This window comes from Megalops cyprinoides, chromosome 9, assembly GCF_013368585.1.
Source record: "Megalops cyprinoides isolate fMegCyp1 chromosome 9, fMegCyp1.pri, whole genome shotgun sequence".
Classification (NCBI taxonomy): domain Eukaryota; kingdom Metazoa; phylum Chordata; class Actinopteri; order Elopiformes; family Megalopidae; genus Megalops; species Megalops cyprinoides.
The window spans coordinates 6,666,231-6,685,005 of NC_050591.1; the positions used below are offsets into that span (position 1 = coordinate 6,666,231).

Below are 18,775 nucleotides of genomic sequence, written 5' to 3' on the forward strand. Positions count from 1 at the left end.
AAACAGCCTTGAACATACAACCAAGTCACAAAGTGAGCCCTCCTCCAGCTACACACCTATATTTAAGGTATTTATTACCTTAGCTGGTCAATAACAATTAACAGACAATGACTTACTACTACAAACAGACGATTACAACTGAACAATTAATGGTTTGAATGCAGTTGATTGAAAGGAGCCCATGTTATGGTGGAATCTGGAAAATGGAAAGACCATTTTATAAATAATTAACATTTAAAAAACAGTTCCAGAGGCCAAGTGATGATTCTCCCTCTCAGCAAGAGGTAACCCACAACTGTCTTTGTTATGAAATGGAAGGACTGACTTCATAATCAGCTGGTACTATTCATAAAGCTCTGATAAGAAACATTTCCTGTTACTTGTGTGATCTTTTATCTTAGTGGTCACACATTTACTTTACTTAATACCCCACTTTTGCGCTGAACTTGAAAAGATGGCTTTTCAATATTATGCACCCTGGTGTTGGTTGTTGCTACAAAAAAGCTCAGATTACAGTTGCTTATTCCTGATGTCAAGCAAGATTTGATTTCAAGCATTGAAACCTTTACATTGTCCATCAATGTGCATTTAATGTTGGTTATCTTGTTAATATTTTGTCAGTTTTAATATGGCTTTTCGCAATGAGTTTCTGAATGTATGCCTGCGTCTTGATGCCTCTTGGTTAGGTCTTGGAAAAAAAGAGATAATAATCTCAATGGGACTTCCAGGACAAGTAAATGAGAAATAATAGTGTACCCTCTTCCTTTCCTGTTAAATGGATCTTTTAAATCACAAATCTTGGAGACAGTGTGTCAGTCCATTTAATTCACTTCATCTGGGCACATTGAGTTTAATTTTCAATGACTTCTGTTCCAGAGTTAAGTGGAAAAAAGTAGACACAGGGGTGGTAACAGGAAATGTAGGACTGTGTCCCAATATTAAAAGAAGTCATGTGATGTGTTGCATAAAAAACATGAGGAGAAAAAAAAAAGAAGAGAACATTACATCTCGGTAACCGGAAAGTTTTTACTTACTTTGCCTAAGCCTGATAAACAAGAATACTTATCTGACAGGAACAGCTGTAGCATAAACGGTACAGTATCCTAATAATTTCAGTTTCATAGCAGCAACGTACAATTAATTAATTCATAACATGTCTTCCGATGCCTTGCACCAAAGTTAACCCACTGTTGGCCTTTAACAAATAAAATGTGGGACAGCAAAGCACACCGACACGGTCATAATAACCGAAAAGACAGAGTTAAAGAGCTGCTGCTATTTTGCTAGCCTTACCGGCTTCTTGTGGTGAATATCATTACTGTGGAAGCTCTGGCTCAGTGAGTGAGAGACAATACTGTTGTTACAGGTGCTTCCTCCAGAAAGGACACAATACCACTTTGGCCATGACAATGAAAAAGGTGAACATGTAGCCCTATGCTAATGTTCCAAAATATTTCCAACCCTCCTTCAATGAATAAATGAAAAAAATATTACCAGTAAAGAGCATGGCTGACCATTTCATCACACTGCCCTCCTAGCCCTCAGAGCTCTGCCCCGCTAACCCTCAGAGCGCTGCGACAACCAGCAGTATTAAGGAAGAAAGGCAATACCACGGAGCTCAAGCGCCTTCTCAGTCAGGGCCAAACAAACAAAACAGCATAACATACACTCAAAAAATAAAGACTCTTTTACAACATTTGCACTTTTTAAAAAAAGGTCAGATACTTTATTAGAACATACAGTGGCAAAGCACAGAGAAATCTCAAGATGAGCTATGTCAGCATGAGGCCTCAGAATATTCCCATCTCTAGCTCCACCTCTTCTAATCTCAACTGTTCACCTGTGTAACACCTCTCTAGGGCTCCTCCAGTTCTGTCCATTTCTAACAAATGTCTGCACTGCAGCTAATGGATATGCACTACTGGTAATGATAACAGTAACAGCAGCATGTGATAAATGATATATTTAATTGCAAAGTGTTTTAGCAATTTATTTTTATCAACTACAGCAGCAGCCATAATACTTGCCTCAGTTATTTATTGTTTAAGAGTAGCCATAATTACAGAATCTTGAGAAGACCTGCAGTTAACTACGAAAGTGGAACTGCAGAAATGTGGGGATTAGCTGCGCTAGAGATAATGCTGAAAACACCACAACCATAAAGTGAGGGGATGGAGTGTCAAGGGGTGTCATCGTTTTCACAGCCCAAGGGTGCCCTCCTGCACCTGGCAACCCAGAAGAGTGTTTCCAGCCTGCACACACTGAGATGCACTACACCCTGAAACACACACAATGTAGCACACTGAGACTCAATGCCCCCCAAAGCACACAAAATCTCTCACTGCAGCACACAGCCCCTGAAATACACAACTGTTACACATAGCTGATTACATGACTGTTACCAAAATGAGAACCCTGGCATGGAGAAACGTGAGGTAGGAATCTGTGTAGCTACATGTGTGTATGCACGTGTGTATGTATACATGTGTGAGCGGGTGTGTATGTGTCTTGCCTGTCTTTGCGCGGATCCAGGATGCGGCCTTCATGGCCACAAACTGCCACTCCTCCTGGTCCTCCAACCTGAATCCATAGAGCCAAAGAAGGGCCAGAACGGTGGCCCACACAGCACCATCAACCTGCAAGCAGAGAGAGGGAACGGGGGAGCAGGGCGGCAGAGAAGAAGGTGACATTAACCCACACACACACACACACACACACACACATATACACACACACACACACACACACACACACACACACACACACACACACACACACACACACACACACAGGCAACGGGTGCCAATGTCTCTCTCTCGCCTGCATATGACAGGACTCACTTGCACAGGCATCTGTCTGGTCATCTCGTCCTCTGTCTTCCCAAACACCTGGGCCAGCTCCGGAACCAGTTCCCAGGACCCGGAGGCTTTCTGCAGAGAAATCAGATCTTGCAGGGGGTCTTTCCTGGGGGCCTTCTCCGCGATTAATTCGGGTTCTGATATCACACAAAAAGAGTCACAGTGGCATGTGGACAGACACAAGACAGGGGACAGATGTTGGTGCCCTCTGATGAAAGCATAAGTAATTAAAATTGATCGGAGGACTCAATGGATGCACTGTACCTTCACCTAATTCCTCCAAAGAAAAAAAGTGGTACTACATCTAAACATGATTAATGTTTACGTGTTTATATTATGTATTTTATTATTAATATTTATGTTTGTGTATCACTGAATCAACTTAAACAAATGCATTTCCCTGAAGAATCATCAGTGTGGCATGTCATTATTCTGCATTCACAGACCTGGAAGGGCTTGATATGCTCTTAGAAGTTCTCAAAAACGAGGCTAAAACGAATCAGACGAGTAAACTCCAGAACTCCAGCCTCCATAAGGCTGATTAATAAATGCTTACTATGTGCACCCAAACACCCATGCATTTTTTTAATGATCACACATATCCTGAAAGGTAGACTCAGTCATAGACACCAGGAAACAGGTACACAGACAGAGGCAAGAATGCCACAGAGTTAAAGAAAGTTAAACTTAGCTTCATTCACGCCACAGAGGTAATTCATATCAGATCTCATAAAGTGACACTACAGCCCAAAAACCAAAATAAGGAATTGTAACTCCTATCAGCAAAAGCTCATTCATAAAGAAGAACAGTTAATTCTAGATCTAAACAATGACTTTCAAGAGTGGTACTGATTAATTTCATGGGGAGAACCTTTGGTCCCCTTCAAAAGGTACATGAATGCACACGCTGACAGAGTCTGACTCAGAGTGCAGAGCATTATCAGATATTTCAGTAACATGCCCCTACCAGATATAAGCCCAGTAACTCACCCTGAACATCAAGGCTGTAATCTGCAAAAAATGAACAGCACCAAATCAAAACGATGACTATTTATCAATCACAAAAACTGAGAAGTAATTCAACACACACAAGCATACAGACAAACAAGCGTGCACATGCATCAAAACCTATACAATCATGCACACACACACACACACACACACACACACACACACACACACGCACGCACATGCACGCACGCGCACGCACGCACACACACACACACACACACACACACACACACATTTAATGTGCTGGCATCACTTTCCGTGATACTGAGTAAAATTAAACAATTACAATACTGAAGCGTATGTGGTCTCTGAGCTTAACTTCGGCCCAGACATGGAAGAAAGAGTCACGGACAGGGGATTGCTTTCGACGAACATTTATTTCCTGTTGTTACAGGCTAACTGTTGGGTTGTGCGGGTCGCCAAAAACAATAAAGCTGCCTATGGTTTCCTAACGATGGTAGCAACTTATGAGAGCAAAAAGAAAACAGCACTGCTTAAAGAATGTGATAGGGGACCTGCTCTCATACAACACAAGGGGCCAACTGACACAATATCAAAATGTTACAACATTTTAATTAGATGCCCCCACCTTAAATCTGACCAGTGGCAACTACATACCCATTCAAAGACCTTTTGATCAAAATTCAAAGACCATTCAAAGACCTTTTGCATTCAAAGACCTTTTGATCAACAGATTTATGCTTTAATGCTTGAAATTTGTTTCTTAGACAAATATAAAAATTATATATAGATATATGAAATAGACAAATATAAATATTTTTTAGAAATATTTTTGGCTACTCTGCCTTTTCTGATTTATACAGATGCAAGCAGTTTCTACAATAATGTGCATCTGGCCATTCGGAGCCATGGGTACGATGACATGGTGACACCTACCACATGCAAAATCCATGATGGCCCCGTCCTCACCTTCCAAATCACATAGGCTATCGCACAGCACTGCAGGATAAGAAACTATGTGATCAGCAGTGTTTGGTGGAGAGAGACACATGCAGGTACTCTGAATTATGCACCAGAACAGCTCCATTAATGAAATGAAAGGGTCATTTTTACTGGAACACTACACCACATACACATTTTCCCTTAATATGAGTTAACAAGCAAAATGCATTGTTGATGTCCATTACGGCTTCTTCACAGATACATGTATTTTTTGGTAAATCTATCAAGATCTACTTACTATTCACAATTTACACAAAAGTTATAGTCTTTGTAGTTTTAATAAACAGTGGAACAACAAATATGAAACAATTGCACTATATCTGATTGAAAACACATATTAAGCGTTTCCACAATTTAAATAACTTACGTTGAGATCGAGCTGCTGAACGTGCCATGCAAGCCATAGGCATCGGTGCACCAAGACACACTGAAAGGGAAGAAAACATACTATCAAAACATTGCATTACATTACATGCATTTAGCAGATGCTCTCATCCAGAACGACTTCCAGCACAACAGAACATAAGTGTGTCTGTTCAAGTTGAATGAGCAACAGTGTCAGCAAAACTCACAGACCAGTGAGTGTGAGCACAACACTATGGAAGCCCTACCATAAATTAACTTGTGCAACCTGACTAGGCAATGGAAGCCAGGTATACTAGAACACAGAATCTAAAATACATCACAACCCTAAACATAAAATAAACATTAGTCCTAGAGGTAGCAGGTGTTAGGGGGCGGAGATTGAGGTAGAACCGAGATGCAGTCTGAGGAGGCAGGTCTTCAGTCTGCAATGGAAGGTGGCCAGTGATTGAGGCCAGTTGTCCTGACCTCAGAGGGGAGTTTACTCCACCAATGAGGGACCAGTACAGATAGACATGGTGGCTGAAAGCAAAGACCCCGTTGGGATGTGACAGTCAGTTGTCACGCAGATGCAGAGTGTAGTGATTTTAACAGAACATACGATTTGAAGACCAGCTGTAGGTATGAGTGGGCTGTCCTATTCACTGTCCTGTATGCCAGCACCAAGGGTTTGAACTTGATGCGAGCAACAACAAGAAGCCAATGAAGTGAAGTGAGTAGGGGAGTAACTTGACTACATTTAGGAAGATCATAGACAAGTCGTGCAGCTGCATTCTGGACTAGCAGCGAGGGTTTGATTACACAGGCAGGAAGGCAAGCAAAGCAGGAGTTATAGTAGTCCAGCTGTAAGAGGACCAGGGCCTGAACTAGGAGCTGCATTGAATACATAACGAGGTAGGGGCAGATCCTTCGGCTGTCTTGATATGGGGAGGACCTGGATGGGATGAAAAGCTTCTCAGTCTTAGCCAAGTTAAACTTTTAAGTGGTGGTTCACCATCCACTGTGAAATGTCTTTCGGCAAGCTGAGATGCGTGCAGAAACCTGTGTGTCAGAAGGGAGGAAAGACAGGAAGAGCTGCATGTCCTCGTCGTAGAAGTGGTACGAGAAGCCATGGGAAAAGAGGACTGAGCCGAGAGATTGCATGTAAAGACAGAAAAGGAGGGGGCTGAGCACAGACCCTTGAGGGACACCTGTAGACAGGCTGTTGGGTCTAGACAACCCACTGTTCCAGGATACACTGAAAGAGAGCGTCCAGAGAAGTAGGATTCAACAGAGAGAAGAATGATGTCAGCAATCCCCATTGTGGCCAGGTAGAAAGAAGTAGTGGTTGGTCCACTGTGTCAAAGAAAGGAAGAGTCTTTGACACAGAAAGGTCTAGTGTAACCACCACTCTGGGTAGGTTCACATACAATCACAAAAAATACAAATATGCACATACACACATGCACAAACATATTATATTTATATATATATATATATATATATATATATACACACATATTACGCACAGTTTTAATAAACAGTATATGAAACAATTGCACTATTTGGTTAATATGTGGTTTAAATCTGATTTAAACCACTTATTATCTGTTTCCACAATTTAAATAACTTACTTTGAAGCTGAAAGGAGGAATTTGCCGAAAAAGCCATAGCTCTCGGAGCACCAACCATTGCTGAAGGGAAAGAAAGCATACTATCAAAACATGGTGTAATGACCACTCTGGGTAGAATCACACACAATCGCAAAACACAAACACACACACGTATACAAATACATCCACCAGTGTGTATATATGTGATTGTGTATATACATATGTACATACACAAAAACACACATATATGTACACATACATGCACATATGCATACTCACACATATATGCACATATACACACACACACACACATTATATATCACCAATTACCCATATTGCCCCTGTGAAAAAGTAATTGCCCCCTTAGTTTTGAAACAAAGAAATCAACATAATTTTAGTTAATAATTAGATTCAGGTGACTGAACACAGCCAGGCTTGACCGCAGCTAGCCCTGAGTTTAACTGAACCTTACCATCAGAGAGTAGTAGTCACCACAAAGCTTCTACAGGCATACAATACCACGATCAAAGGAAATTCCAAAACAGCTGAGAAAAAGTTGTTGAGATAAAGGGTTTTGGAAAGGGTTTCAAAGCCATTTCTCAGGTTCTTGAACTCCACCAAATCACAGTGCAAGCCATTATCTCCAAATGGAGAAGACTTGGAGTAGTGGTGAATATTCCAAGAAGTGGCCAAAATTTCTCCATGGGTACAGTGGCACCTCATCTGGGAAATCCCAAAAGATCTTTGAAAGGTCATCAGCTTATCTGGCATCAGAGAAGGTCAGTGTTCATGCCTCAACAATAAGAAGGACACTGCGCAAAAATGGACTTCATGGAAGAGTAGCAAGGCGAAAACCACTGCTCACCAAGAAAAACATCAAAGCTGATCTCACACTTGCTAAAAAACACTGGGATGATCCCCAAGAATTTTGGGATAATATTCTATGGACAGATGAGTCAAAAGTGGAACTCTTTGGAGGGTGCAAGTCTTTCTATGTCTGGCATAAAGTGAATACAGCCTTCCACTGTAAGAACAGTGAAACGTGGTGGCAGTGTGATGGTATGGGGATGTTTTGCTGCCCCGGGACCTGGGTGACTCCCTATCATTGAAGGAAGCACGAATTATGCTATGTACCGAACAATTCTTAAACAGAATGTCTGACCATCTGTGTGTGAGCTGAGCTAAAGTGTAATTGGGTGATGCACCAAGACAATGATCCAAAACACAGATGCAAGTCCACATCTGAATGGCTAAAAAGAAGCAAAATTAAAGCTTTGCAGTGGCCTAGTTAAAGTCCTGACTTGAATCCAATAGACATGATGTGACAGGACCTGAAAAAAGCAGTTCAAGCTTGAAGACCTACCAATCTGTCAGAGTTAAAGCAGTTCTGCAAAGAAGAGTGGGCGAAGATTCCTCCACAGAGATGTGCAAGGCTCATATCAAATTATAGGAAGCGTTTAGCTGCAGTTAATGCTGCTAAGGGTGGTGCAACCAGATATTAGTTTGAAGGGCATTTACTTTTTCACAGGGGTGATATGGGTGTATGTTAGCTATTTTCAAAGAAGGATCAAAATAAATATTAAAATACTGCATTTTGCATTTACTCAGGTTCCCTTTGTGGATTTTCTTTTGAAAATCTGAAACCAGTCAGTGCTCCAAATAGGCAATAACATAGAATATCAAGAAAGGGGAAAATACCTTTTCACACCACTGCATGTACATACATATACTCAGAAACACACATACACACACATGCACATATATGTGTATATATACACACACACTGACCAGTGGGTACATTTCTGCGCAACAGTGGCCCCTGCACAGACTGCCCACTGCCAGCATGCACGGCGATGAAGGCAGTCAAGACGCTGCTCACTCCTGATTGGACACTCAGATCGATTACTTTCTTCTTCAATGCCTCCACTTTCTCATTCTTCTGCCCCTCCTCCTCCTGCTCCTCCTCGCCTCTGAGGTCGCTCTCCAGGGTGCGGATGAGGGTCCGAGCCCCCAGACGGTGGATGGTCAGCCTGTGGAGATCAGACGGAGACAAGGAGATGAGAAAAACGCAGCACGTGGGCTGGTTCAATGTGAGCAGAGAAACACACTGCACTACCATATTGTCACTACTCGTTCCTTATTCTGATGTTTACAGGCTACCAGCAAACCAACCTGCATTTTTGTGCGTGTGTTCATGTGCATATATGTGCGTATTGGTGAGCATGAGCATATGCATATACACCCGAGTGTGTATGTGTGTATATGTGACTGTATGTGCATGTGCATATGTGTATGTATGTGTGTGTACATATGTGTGTGGTGAGTCATTGAGTGTGTATGTGTGAGTATGCGTGTGTGTGTGTGTGTATGTGTGTGAGACAGTGTGTTACTGTGAGTGTGCGTACGTGTGTGGCGCGCGCATGTGTGTGTGTGTACGTGTGTGCTCGCAGGTGCATGTTACCCAGTGTCCTCCCCAGGCTTGAGACTGAAGCTGAGCTGGTTCTGCACTGGCTCCTCCCCTAGAGTGTACTGCACAGTGGCAGAACCCTCTGTTCCCCCTGAAGACTGATTCATCAAGAGAAGGCAGTTCAGGCATTCTGGCAGCAGATCAGCACTGCACTAAGCCAAACCATGGCCATCAGCATCCCACTCTCCCCTGTAATCTGCATACTTGGCCACCTGCACAACCTTGATCCCTCCCCCACCAGTTCAAACTGCTTATCACTGTTTTCTGGCAAAGACTAGAGCTGTTTCAAAAAACACCATTACCATATTCACTTCTGTAAATTGATTTCCCTTTTTCATTACAAATGAGTTATCCCCCAGAGAAGAGGGGGAGCGGACTGAAACCTCAGGGACACCTCAAAGACACATGCTGAGGCAAGCGCAAAAAACAAGGGTACACGCAGGTCTACAGTAGGAAGACAGACAAAAAGTCACATACAGGCACGCAAAGGACACCTCGCCACTAGGAGCACACATTCGCCACGCAGACAGAAAGGTTCACCAACTGAATCCTAACCTGTCCAGTGAGCTGAGCATACAGCAGTGCCCTCTGACCCTGGAACAGCACGTTAAGGGGTGGAGAGAGGGGAACGACGGACACACCCCCTGGAACATTCCACTTCACAGAGATGTCCTTCATTGCTGGCTGCAGGGCAAAGCGAAGCGACTGCATAACCTGCAAAAGAGAGAGAGAGGCGCATGGACAAAGTGTGCAACACAGGAGAGAGATGAACTGCAAGCAAACCTCAAAATGGAGTTGTAAGGAAAACCTCTCAACACTGTTAAACTTCCCATCTACCTAACTTCCAGACCTCCCTTCCTCTTACTTTGGGCTGCAGTCTGTCCGTTCCTGTGATGAACTGGGCGTGGCCAGAGCCCTCCTTGGCCATGCCCGTGATCAGAGCACTACTGGCTCCCTCTCCAATCCCGAACGTGAAACACCTGACAAAATAAGTAACATGCACAGGTCAGCCAACAATTAGGGGCTCGGCACACAGCGCACTGGTTGGCGGGGAAAGGTGATGTCAGCATTCTAGAAACAGTTGATCCTGCAGTGAACAGAACGTTCTGACTGTGAGTTCACCAAGCAGCCAAAGAGTAAGTGCTACAGTAACTGCAACTGTAATTTGAGCAGGAAAGCTAATCTCACCTGTGAGAGTGCATGTTGCGTTTCACCAAATTCAGAATCTCCTTGGTGTTCCAGACTTCTCCATCGGTGAAGACGAAGAGCTGGCAGAGGGAGACACTCAGTGTCACATGGAAATGCGGAGTCTTATACCAGTGTTTCTCAATCCTACTCCCAGAGCCCCCCTGTCCTGCATATCTTTTATCTATCCTTGCTCCAAACATGCTCTTGATTAAATCAGGTGTGCTCAGCTAATCAAAAGTGCCATGATGAGTTCAGTCAGGTAGGTAGAACAGGGAAAGATGGAAAACGTGTGGAGCAGGTGGGCCCCAGGAGCAGGATTGAGAATCAGTGTCTTATACCAGTGTTTCTCAACCCTCTCCTGGAGTACCCCCTGCCCTGCATGTTTTAGATCTCTCCCTGCTCCAGCACAGCTGATTCAAATGATCAGTTTGTTATTAAGCAGCTTCAGGAGTTCATAACAAGTTGACCATTAGAATAAGCTGTGTTGGAGCAGGGAGAGATCTAAAACATGCAGGGCAGGGGGTACTCCAGGAGAGGGTTGAGAAACACTGACTTATACTATGACCTGACACAAGGGGGCTCTGGAACACTAACTGGATGTTACCAGAGGTGGAAAACCCCGGCTTCAGAAAGTATAAGTCCCACTGTGTATTTGTTCTAGCCATTCACTAAACAAGGTGATTTCGCTAATTAGCTCCTCTACCTGGCTGAAGAGTTGTGCTAATTAAATTCAGCTGGTTTAGTGCATGGGTGGAATCAAATACATGGCAGGACTTACTTTCTGAAGCCAGGGTTTTCCACCTCTGGATGTTACATTGCAAGTACCTTACATAAACTTCACATTAACCACAGAACTATAATTCTTGAATATGAAACAATGTATGTATATAATATACAAAATTAGACAAATAAGCATGAATATATTTTATTACTCTTATAAAATTAAAACCTATCATGTTCTAAAGAAGTTTCACTGTTTCCACCTTGTCCACTTTAGTCTTTACTAAGGATGTCTTCCTTATGATGAAGATCTCTTAACTGGCAATTTCACAACCGACCACACAATAACTAAACTACATGATAATTAGCCATGGGGACACTGAGAACTTCACAAAGGAGGGGTTGGGAGAATCAAAGTATGCATTAGGCACATTCTCAAACAGGGCCATAAGTATTTTTGTTATCTGGGATGCCCCCCCCCTTTTTCTCCAAATTTTCTCTCAATGCTCAATTGTGTCTTTAGACCACCCCTCTTGCTGTAACCCCTACTGCCAATGCGAGAGGTGGGACAAACATGGACCTTCCTCCAAAAAATGTAATGTCAACTTCCGCTTCTTTACACACTGCAGATCCCACACCAAGATTGCACAGACCTGAGTCAGAGGAGGACACTTCATTCACAGTGTTACACAGCGAACTGCAGGTGCTCAGTCGACCAGCAGGGGTCATTGACAAGCAAGGGAGGAGACTAAGACCCTGGCAAACCTACCCTTCCCTATATCCCTACATGGAATAAAGTCAATTTGTTCCACTGCAATGGACTACTGGTCATCATTGGCTGATGACACGACTGGGATGGAACCTGTGCTGTAGCCCTAAATTGAGCACTGGTGATAGCAAGCATTTGGACCACAAGTATTAAAGTGCAAACTGTAAAAGCTGGAAATGACTCATACTGCAGTTAAAACCAAGGGGGTCCACCATGACTGAAAAGTGCCAGGGGAAACCCTGGTCAGGTTTCAGCATGTCAGGTATGGTTTATGTGAGATGTTTTCCTTGGCCGACATGGAGTATCTGTCGGTCTGCACCTGTACAATGTGGGGAGGTGGCTTACCTGTCGGGGCTGATTTGGAAGGCAAGGCTGGTTGTAAATGTGTTTCAGGGGCTCTAGGATCTCAGTACCCCCCAGGTCTGCTTGCATTGTCTTCACTTTCTCCAATGCCTTGTCCATAGTCTCCTGGCTGTACTCTACACTCTTTCTGTTAACATACAATGTAGAGACAGATAGGCAGGCAGTCAGACAGACACCACAACAGAGCTTACACAGGTTCTCTCACTGAGCCAATGTGAGAGATCCTCAGGGCATGTCAGAGGCAATTAGAGAGGTCCAAAGAGGATGTCAAAGCTAATAAGAAAGCACTGCAGAGTATGTCAGATCCAATGAGGGAGACCTGAACAGCATGTTAGAGCCTGATGTGCAGAGAATATCTGAGCCAAAGAGAGAGCTGAACAGCATGTCAGAACCACTAAGAGAGACCCACAGAGCATTTCAGAGCCAATGAGAGAGGTCTGCAGTAGAGCATGTCAGAGCCAATGAGACAGACCCACAGAGCAGTCAAAGCTAATTAGAGAGGACCACAGAGCATATCTGAGCCAATGGGAGAAATCAAAGAGCGTCCTCACGGGAAGTAAGATTCGTAGGTAGAGCCAAAGCCGTAGATGTTGAAGAAGCAGCCCATGGGCAGACTCTTCAGCAGCAGGAGGAGGGTGTCCTGGAGAGAAGGGATTCGAAGGGGACATTATTGGGTTCCATTTCTTCGTACACAGTGTAAGGTTGTTCAGCTCAGGAGTTACTCTGGAGTTTACTCATTGTTTGTGAGGGATCAGTATTGGTGTAACACCCAGCCAAGTAAATTATGAAAGTTACAAAGTAACTGTGTTATTCAGCTGGGTAGCTGGAAAAGGGGAATATACATTCTCCTCAAATAAACAGGCAACAGACCCAAAAAGGCCTGCCACATAATAACAGCAATTCTCTATCTGCAAGGTGCAGAATTGCATTAGCGTGTGCTACACTTCAACCTTTCATTCTCAGGACAACTTAGGAATCAAAGCAATACTAAGTGTAAAGAGAAAATAAAATTACATAGTCTTGACACACATTGTATTAATGTGCTTATTAACAAAATAATGTCAAATAATTATACTTGTTTCTTTCAAGTTGACTATGAATGAAAACCATTGAGCTAATTTGGTGCCATTTACTCACATTTACAAGGATGTTTGATCATGCTCACAAACTGTAGCACTGTAGGAGTTTTCCCAACATACGGAAAATGCCATCATTACAATTCTTTTGTGGCACTTCATGTTGCAAAAACTTAACCAAGGTCTACTTATTGGAAATGGTATTACTCCCATTTGAAATAAGGAGTAGGAAGCTTCATAAATAACTTCCATTCTCCCCAATTCCGAAACAGGATTGTTCTCCTATTTTGGAGGAGTAAAATCCTAATTTTTTATGTGCAGCATTATGGCTGAATGCTGCCCTCAAGAGGACACACCACTAAACTGCCCTTCAGATGTACATGTCTGCGGTTCGTTCATTTCCTTCACTCATTGCCTGCCGTCCTTGCCTAGAATTGAAACTGTGTGGATATCATTTCCAACGATTCATAAAAAATGGAACTGATGTCTAAATGGGCTCAGTGTTTAGAGTAAATTACCCTGGCACTTTCAATGCGCATTTGCGCCCCTTGTCCATTGTGCATGGGACAGTCCATGCTACCAGACCGATCCATGAGGAAAAGAAACTCCCCACATGAGGCCAGCTGTGACATCACCGCTGCTGGGAACTCTGGGTATAGGCTCAACATGACCACAGGATCACCCATCAGAGAACCTGAGATAGACAGAGATAAGAGTGATGACAAGAGGGGAAGACCTGTGTAGCTCGTCCCACATGCCACAGCCAATCAGAAAAAAACTCTCACCGGGCTGAGCGCTGGACAGCCCCGCCTCCACGATGGCCGTTGGCTGGTGAGCACCGCTGTAGTACAGCAACAGCTCGACATCACGGTCGAACTTATGACCAGAGGCCAGACTAACCTACAGAGAGTTTGACAGAGAAACAGCAGAGGGAGTAAGGATGAGCACACCGAGGGAGGCGCTCAAAGGGTGAATGCACCAAACACACACACAAACACCCAGTGCCCAAACCATACCGTCGCCTGTGTGCGCTCAGAGTTGAGGAACTTCAGGGGTTCAAGAGCACAGTTGGATTCAACCTTGGAGATGGGACTGGGGGAAGACAGGTGGGCACTCAGAGATAGAGTGTAGGGCACTGAACCATCAGGGGCTGCTGTCACCTGGGGGACACTCCCAGTGCCTTAAACAGAGTGTGATAGAGAGGTTAAAGTGGACCCGTATAAACGAAAATACCAAACATTTACAGATAAACACAAGCTTGTATTCATGTATTTGCACAGTGAGCTGTGGTGCTTTGTGGTGAGGGAAGGGGGCGTGTGCAGGCATGCACTCACTCTGGGGTGTGTAGCGGGGGTTGAGGACGGCGGGCAGGCAGAACCTCAGGGCTTCGTCGGCCTGCACCGCCAGCTCGGTGACGTATGCCAGGGTGACGGAGGCGCTCTCCCCCGGGGGCAGGCTGCCAACGCTCAGCTTAAACACATCAGGGCTGTTCTCGCTCTCCTCCAGGAGGAAGGCCTGCTGCCCCGAGCTCACCGCATCATCGTACTCCTCCTTTGCCTGCAGGGGGCGGGTCATCAGAACGTGTCACGCGCCATTTAGCTACAGCAGCTCTGTAACCGTCCTGCACAACGTGAAGAGAATTTGACGGCTTGACATGGCTCAATGGCTTCCGTAGTCAGGAATGGTGAGAAACTAGCTAAACAAGGTTTCGTTTTTTTCTGGGGGGGTAAATCAATCATTTTTAATGGTAAACTCCTCCCCTTTTTTCAATAGTTCTAGAAGCATGTTCCCTTCCTCCCTCACCAACTCTACATGTTGCGCACCTCCTGTTTCTCCCGCAGCTCCGCCTTCACCTCTACCTCCCCAATCTTGGCACTGAAGTGGCAGAGGGCCGCATCTCCTTCCAACGGGAAGACAAAGATGGCCTCCAGGGGGCTCTTTTCCTGGTTCTCATACTGCAGTGTGGAGCTCACTGAGGCCACATGACCTTGCACCCGCACCTCCACCTCCACCTTCTTCAGAGGCACTGGCAGACAGAAACACAAATAAGTGGTGAGTTCATGAAGATGGCAGAAGTGGTTGTGGTAGCTCTGTGTAAAAGTGTAGATGGTGAAGGACTGCATTTATCAAAAGAAAGGAAACTCAAGGTATATTCTTCATGGCCCTTCACTTCTGCAGAAATCACATCCTGTTGTTCCTTTCTAAAGGGTATCTGAACTATACGTTTTAAAGTGAAATACAGTGCTTTGCAACTGAAAGAATGGGAAGATGGTGGACAGACAGGAAAGGTTGGGCTGGAGCCTGTGTTTTATTCATACCAGGTTCATTCTTCACAGTCAGCAGTCCACAGTGGCTCACCATAGTTCTCGGCTGAATGGAGAGATCACATATTAGTGGACTGAGTGAATGAACATACACACATACACATACATATTGCAGATCTTTTATATACAGATTGTATATACACAATATAGCCTATAACATCTATACAAAATCTGTTAAAATATACTATAATCCTCTTAACATCTTCTTTTCCCTGAATCTCCTGTCAATGGAGGAAAGTCCAACGCATAAGTTAGGGCCTTCAACAAGTCAGTATGATTCACTGATGTCACTTGCCAGTCACAAAAGAAGTAGTTAAAAACCTAGCCCATGTTCCTAGAAATGATGACCAAAGCAACTAATCGAAGAATAAATAATGTCACATTCAATCTTTGAGGGAAGGATTGGACAAGCTAAGATTGGTCACTGAGGATAGAATGCAACCTAAAAGTCTAGTGTCTGGTTAAATGAACATTTTAGAGGGATTAAACTGTTCACATTTATTTATTAAACCATTTTGCCTCCACACAGTTACGCCTCCTGAAAAGGCAGTAAACTCAGTGGCTGTTAGGTACACTAAAATGTTCTGATCTCTGAAAATTCAGAAGGTCCGGCACCATATCACAGGCCAGAAAACTGACAAATGACTAATGCAAAAATAAGAATTACAACAGGAAAAATAATTAACCATTAAACAAAAGGCTTTTGTATTCAGACAACGTCTCTAGTATCCTCATAAATAAAAGCTTGGATAGACGACTGCTGTCCAACCTGACTGAACAAAAACCAGAGTGTGACACGCCCCACAAAGAATGTTATACACTTTTACGCTGAAGCCCAGCTGCAACCCACGATTTGAATCGCAAAATTCCGACATTATTAACTATTTATACCAAGATGCATGCTTACATATAGGTCTATATGTGATTTTTTCTCTTTATCGGGGCAGTTCCAGTCGAAGAAAACATCTGTTTACCGTCTTACTCCCCTTTCCTCACAATCCTTTCCTTTCCTTGCTGACACAGCTACCCATTTTAGCAGACTAATTACGAATTTGCCAGCTAATTTACTTTGCTAGATTGATAGCCAACTAGATAGATAAAGAGATTAAATGTCGTGTTCTCTCTGGCTTTATGGAAATGTATGACAACACTGCAATAACCTGACAGTACAGGAAGATATACAGAAAAATGCAGAAGCCTAAATGTTTTTGCAACATACACTATTCAAACAGGTTATTTTATTTTATTCTCTGCGTCAGCCGATATATCATACTAAACTGAATCGGAAGTGACTGCAGTGCACGTAGCCTAGACTACTGCCTCAATTATGTGTATCCTTTGAGTACTTACACTCCTGGCCAAGTCAGAATTTCCTCGGGTATTTGAGAAGAGGCACGTTTGGTTAACTCAGACATAGGCGAATCAAAACCCTATCTGAAACTACGAAAACTATTCCCACATGCTACAGCCATAGTAACAGCCTAAATGAAGTAGCCTATAGTATGATTAATGTGCACCATAAAAATGAGACTAGGAAACATCACTTTACCACCGTATACTAAGGAAGGCAAGTGGGCGGCTGGCTAAGCTATCTGATCGGCGGATATGCATTATTAAAAACATTTAAAATTTTTAAGTGCTTAATCAGTACGTAACTAATCGTAGGCAACCCCTTCGTACAGTAACCAGAAAAATAACATCAACTACAACTAAAGACTGCACAGTCTTCGTTCCGTTTCTGGTTGTCATGCGAGCTTGACTCACTCATAACCTAATTACCTTGAGACTTCAGCAAATGCAGATCTGAAATGACCACTTCCTCCGCACGGCACTTCAACAACCCTCCAAGGTAGGTGTCACATATATAGGCTATCAGCAAATCTACCTATCAGGCATATCTGACTACACGGCCCATTGAGGGTAACACGCATGTGCATTTCCCGAATAGGTCCGTGATTTTCCGTAAGTGGAGTTATTTTCGGCAGCCTATTGGTCAATGTTTCATTAACCACACCTTTAAATATTGTTGCTTGTCTTTTCTCCACAGTCATTGGTGGACAGTTCTGTCAATTATTACGCTCACACATGTAAACAGAAGGTAGCCTACGGCTTACCTCAGTATCACATGATCTAGTCAGTGAAAGTAAAGTCTGTTATTTCAGCTTTTTTCCAACAGTTCCTGGACCGATGAGCGTTCATTGTAAATAGAGGGAATTTGGATTGGGTGGACAATCTGATGTTAGGTCTGTCATTGCCCTTGGAAGAGTTCAGATGAAGTCCAATGGCTAGTAGGCTATAAAGCCAGGTCCAATAAAAATTCAAATATTAAAGCGAATTTCATTTCTATGAAGCAGAACTCTGAAGTTGTCCGCTTAAGTATTCATGAAGTTCCTTTCCTTCTAAATTAATTTCAAATTCGTTTCATTTCAGATTGTCTTACAAGCTCACGTTCTTTTAATGATAAGTAAAGCAATCATTAGGCTACCTTTGAGCCACAGCGTACTTTTACTTCTCATGCTGTTGACTCCTTATATGGCTGTTAGCTTGTGCTGTACACTGCCTCACTTGTAAGTCTCTACGGACAAAAGCGATTGCCAAATTAATAAATGTAAATGTCTTCTCTTCAATAAGACCACAACAACACGCCGAGGGTAGGCTACTGGTAGTTTATAGTCATATAATAGTAGTTTATAGTCGCCTGGTAGTTTATAGTCACCCAGGGTAATTCCCGCATTTCACCGCTATGAACCCTGCAATTCCCTGAGCTCTTACCGTTTACATATGTCCTGTGGCGGGATTGCTATATGTTCAGCAAAGACGCTGTAGCTCAGATGAGCGAAATAGGCATCTTTTTCGGGGTAGCCTACTTACCATCCACTGCCTGTGCACCTTCTTTTTCCTTATCATCCATTTTCTTTCCTTGTTCACGCAGTTACCCATTTATCATGTAGTTGTGTGACACAGCTGAAAGTAAGATTGTGGGTCCTGCGAAAAAACCACTAGAGAAGCAAGCACCAATCTTGCCACTCTACAATGACAGGTGACGTTACAAGTAGCCACATTCACTCGTTTGAAGTTGCA

General features: G+C 43.4%; 2 protein-coding genes across 2 annotated transcripts; both read right to left on the reverse strand.

Annotated features, from left to right (window-relative positions):
- Positions 1–18: 18 nt before the first annotated feature.
- Positions 19–9,243, reverse strand: LOC118782910 (von Willebrand factor A domain-containing protein 5A-like). The gene is made up of 8 exons (XM_036536533.1): positions 9,224–9,243; positions 8,576–8,817; positions 5,200–5,259; positions 4,767–4,829; positions 3,849–3,869; positions 2,841–2,995; positions 2,513–2,636; positions 19–2,278 (listed from the first exon to the last, which is right to left on the reverse strand). Exons 1-8 carry the CDS (start codon positions 9,241–9,243, stop codon positions 2,199–2,201), a joined length of 765 nt encoding a protein of 254 aa, XP_036392426.1. The 3' UTR covers positions 19–2,198.
- LOC118782858 (von Willebrand factor A domain-containing protein 5A-like) lies at positions 9,207–17,629 on the reverse strand. The gene is made up of 13 exons (XM_036536467.1): positions 17,474–17,629; positions 15,689–15,740; positions 15,194–15,396; positions 14,705–14,927; positions 14,387–14,550; positions 14,156–14,270; positions 13,889–14,064; positions 12,846–12,934; positions 12,277–12,421; positions 10,443–10,522; positions 10,120–10,234; positions 9,810–9,968; positions 9,207–9,352 (listed from the first exon to the last, which is right to left on the reverse strand). The coding sequence occupies exons 2-13, from the start codon at positions 15,729–15,731 to the stop codon at positions 9,245–9,247; spliced, it is 1,620 nt and encodes a 539-aa protein (XP_036392360.1). The 5' UTR covers positions 15,732–15,740; positions 17,474–17,629; the 3' UTR covers positions 9,207–9,244.
- Between the last annotated feature and the right edge of the window lie 1,146 nt (positions 17,630–18,775).

Coding starts and splice junctions, on each gene's coding strand:
- LOC118782910 (XM_036536533.1), bottom strand. CDS start 9,243: ATGCACCTGCGAGCACACAC. Junction 5,260..8,575: donor GCGCAGAAATGTACCCACTG/GTCAGTGTGTGT, acceptor CTTCCCTTTCAG/TGTGTCTTGGTGCACCGATG. Junction 2,279..2,512: donor CTGGATCCGCGCAAAGACAG/GCAAGACACATA, acceptor TGTGTGTTTCAG/GGTGTAGTGCATCTCAGTGT.
- LOC118782858 (XM_036536467.1), bottom strand. CDS start 15,731: ATGGTGAGCCACTGTGGACTGCTGACTGTGAAGAATGAACCTG. Junction 10,523..12,276: donor TTCCAAATCAGCCCCGACAG/GTAAGCCACCTC, acceptor TCCCTCTGCCAG/CTCTTCGTCTTCACCGATGG. Junction 9,969..10,119: donor CGGACAGACTGCAGCCCAAA/GTAAGAGGAAGG, acceptor TCTCTTTTGCAG/GTTATGCAGTCGCTTCGCTT.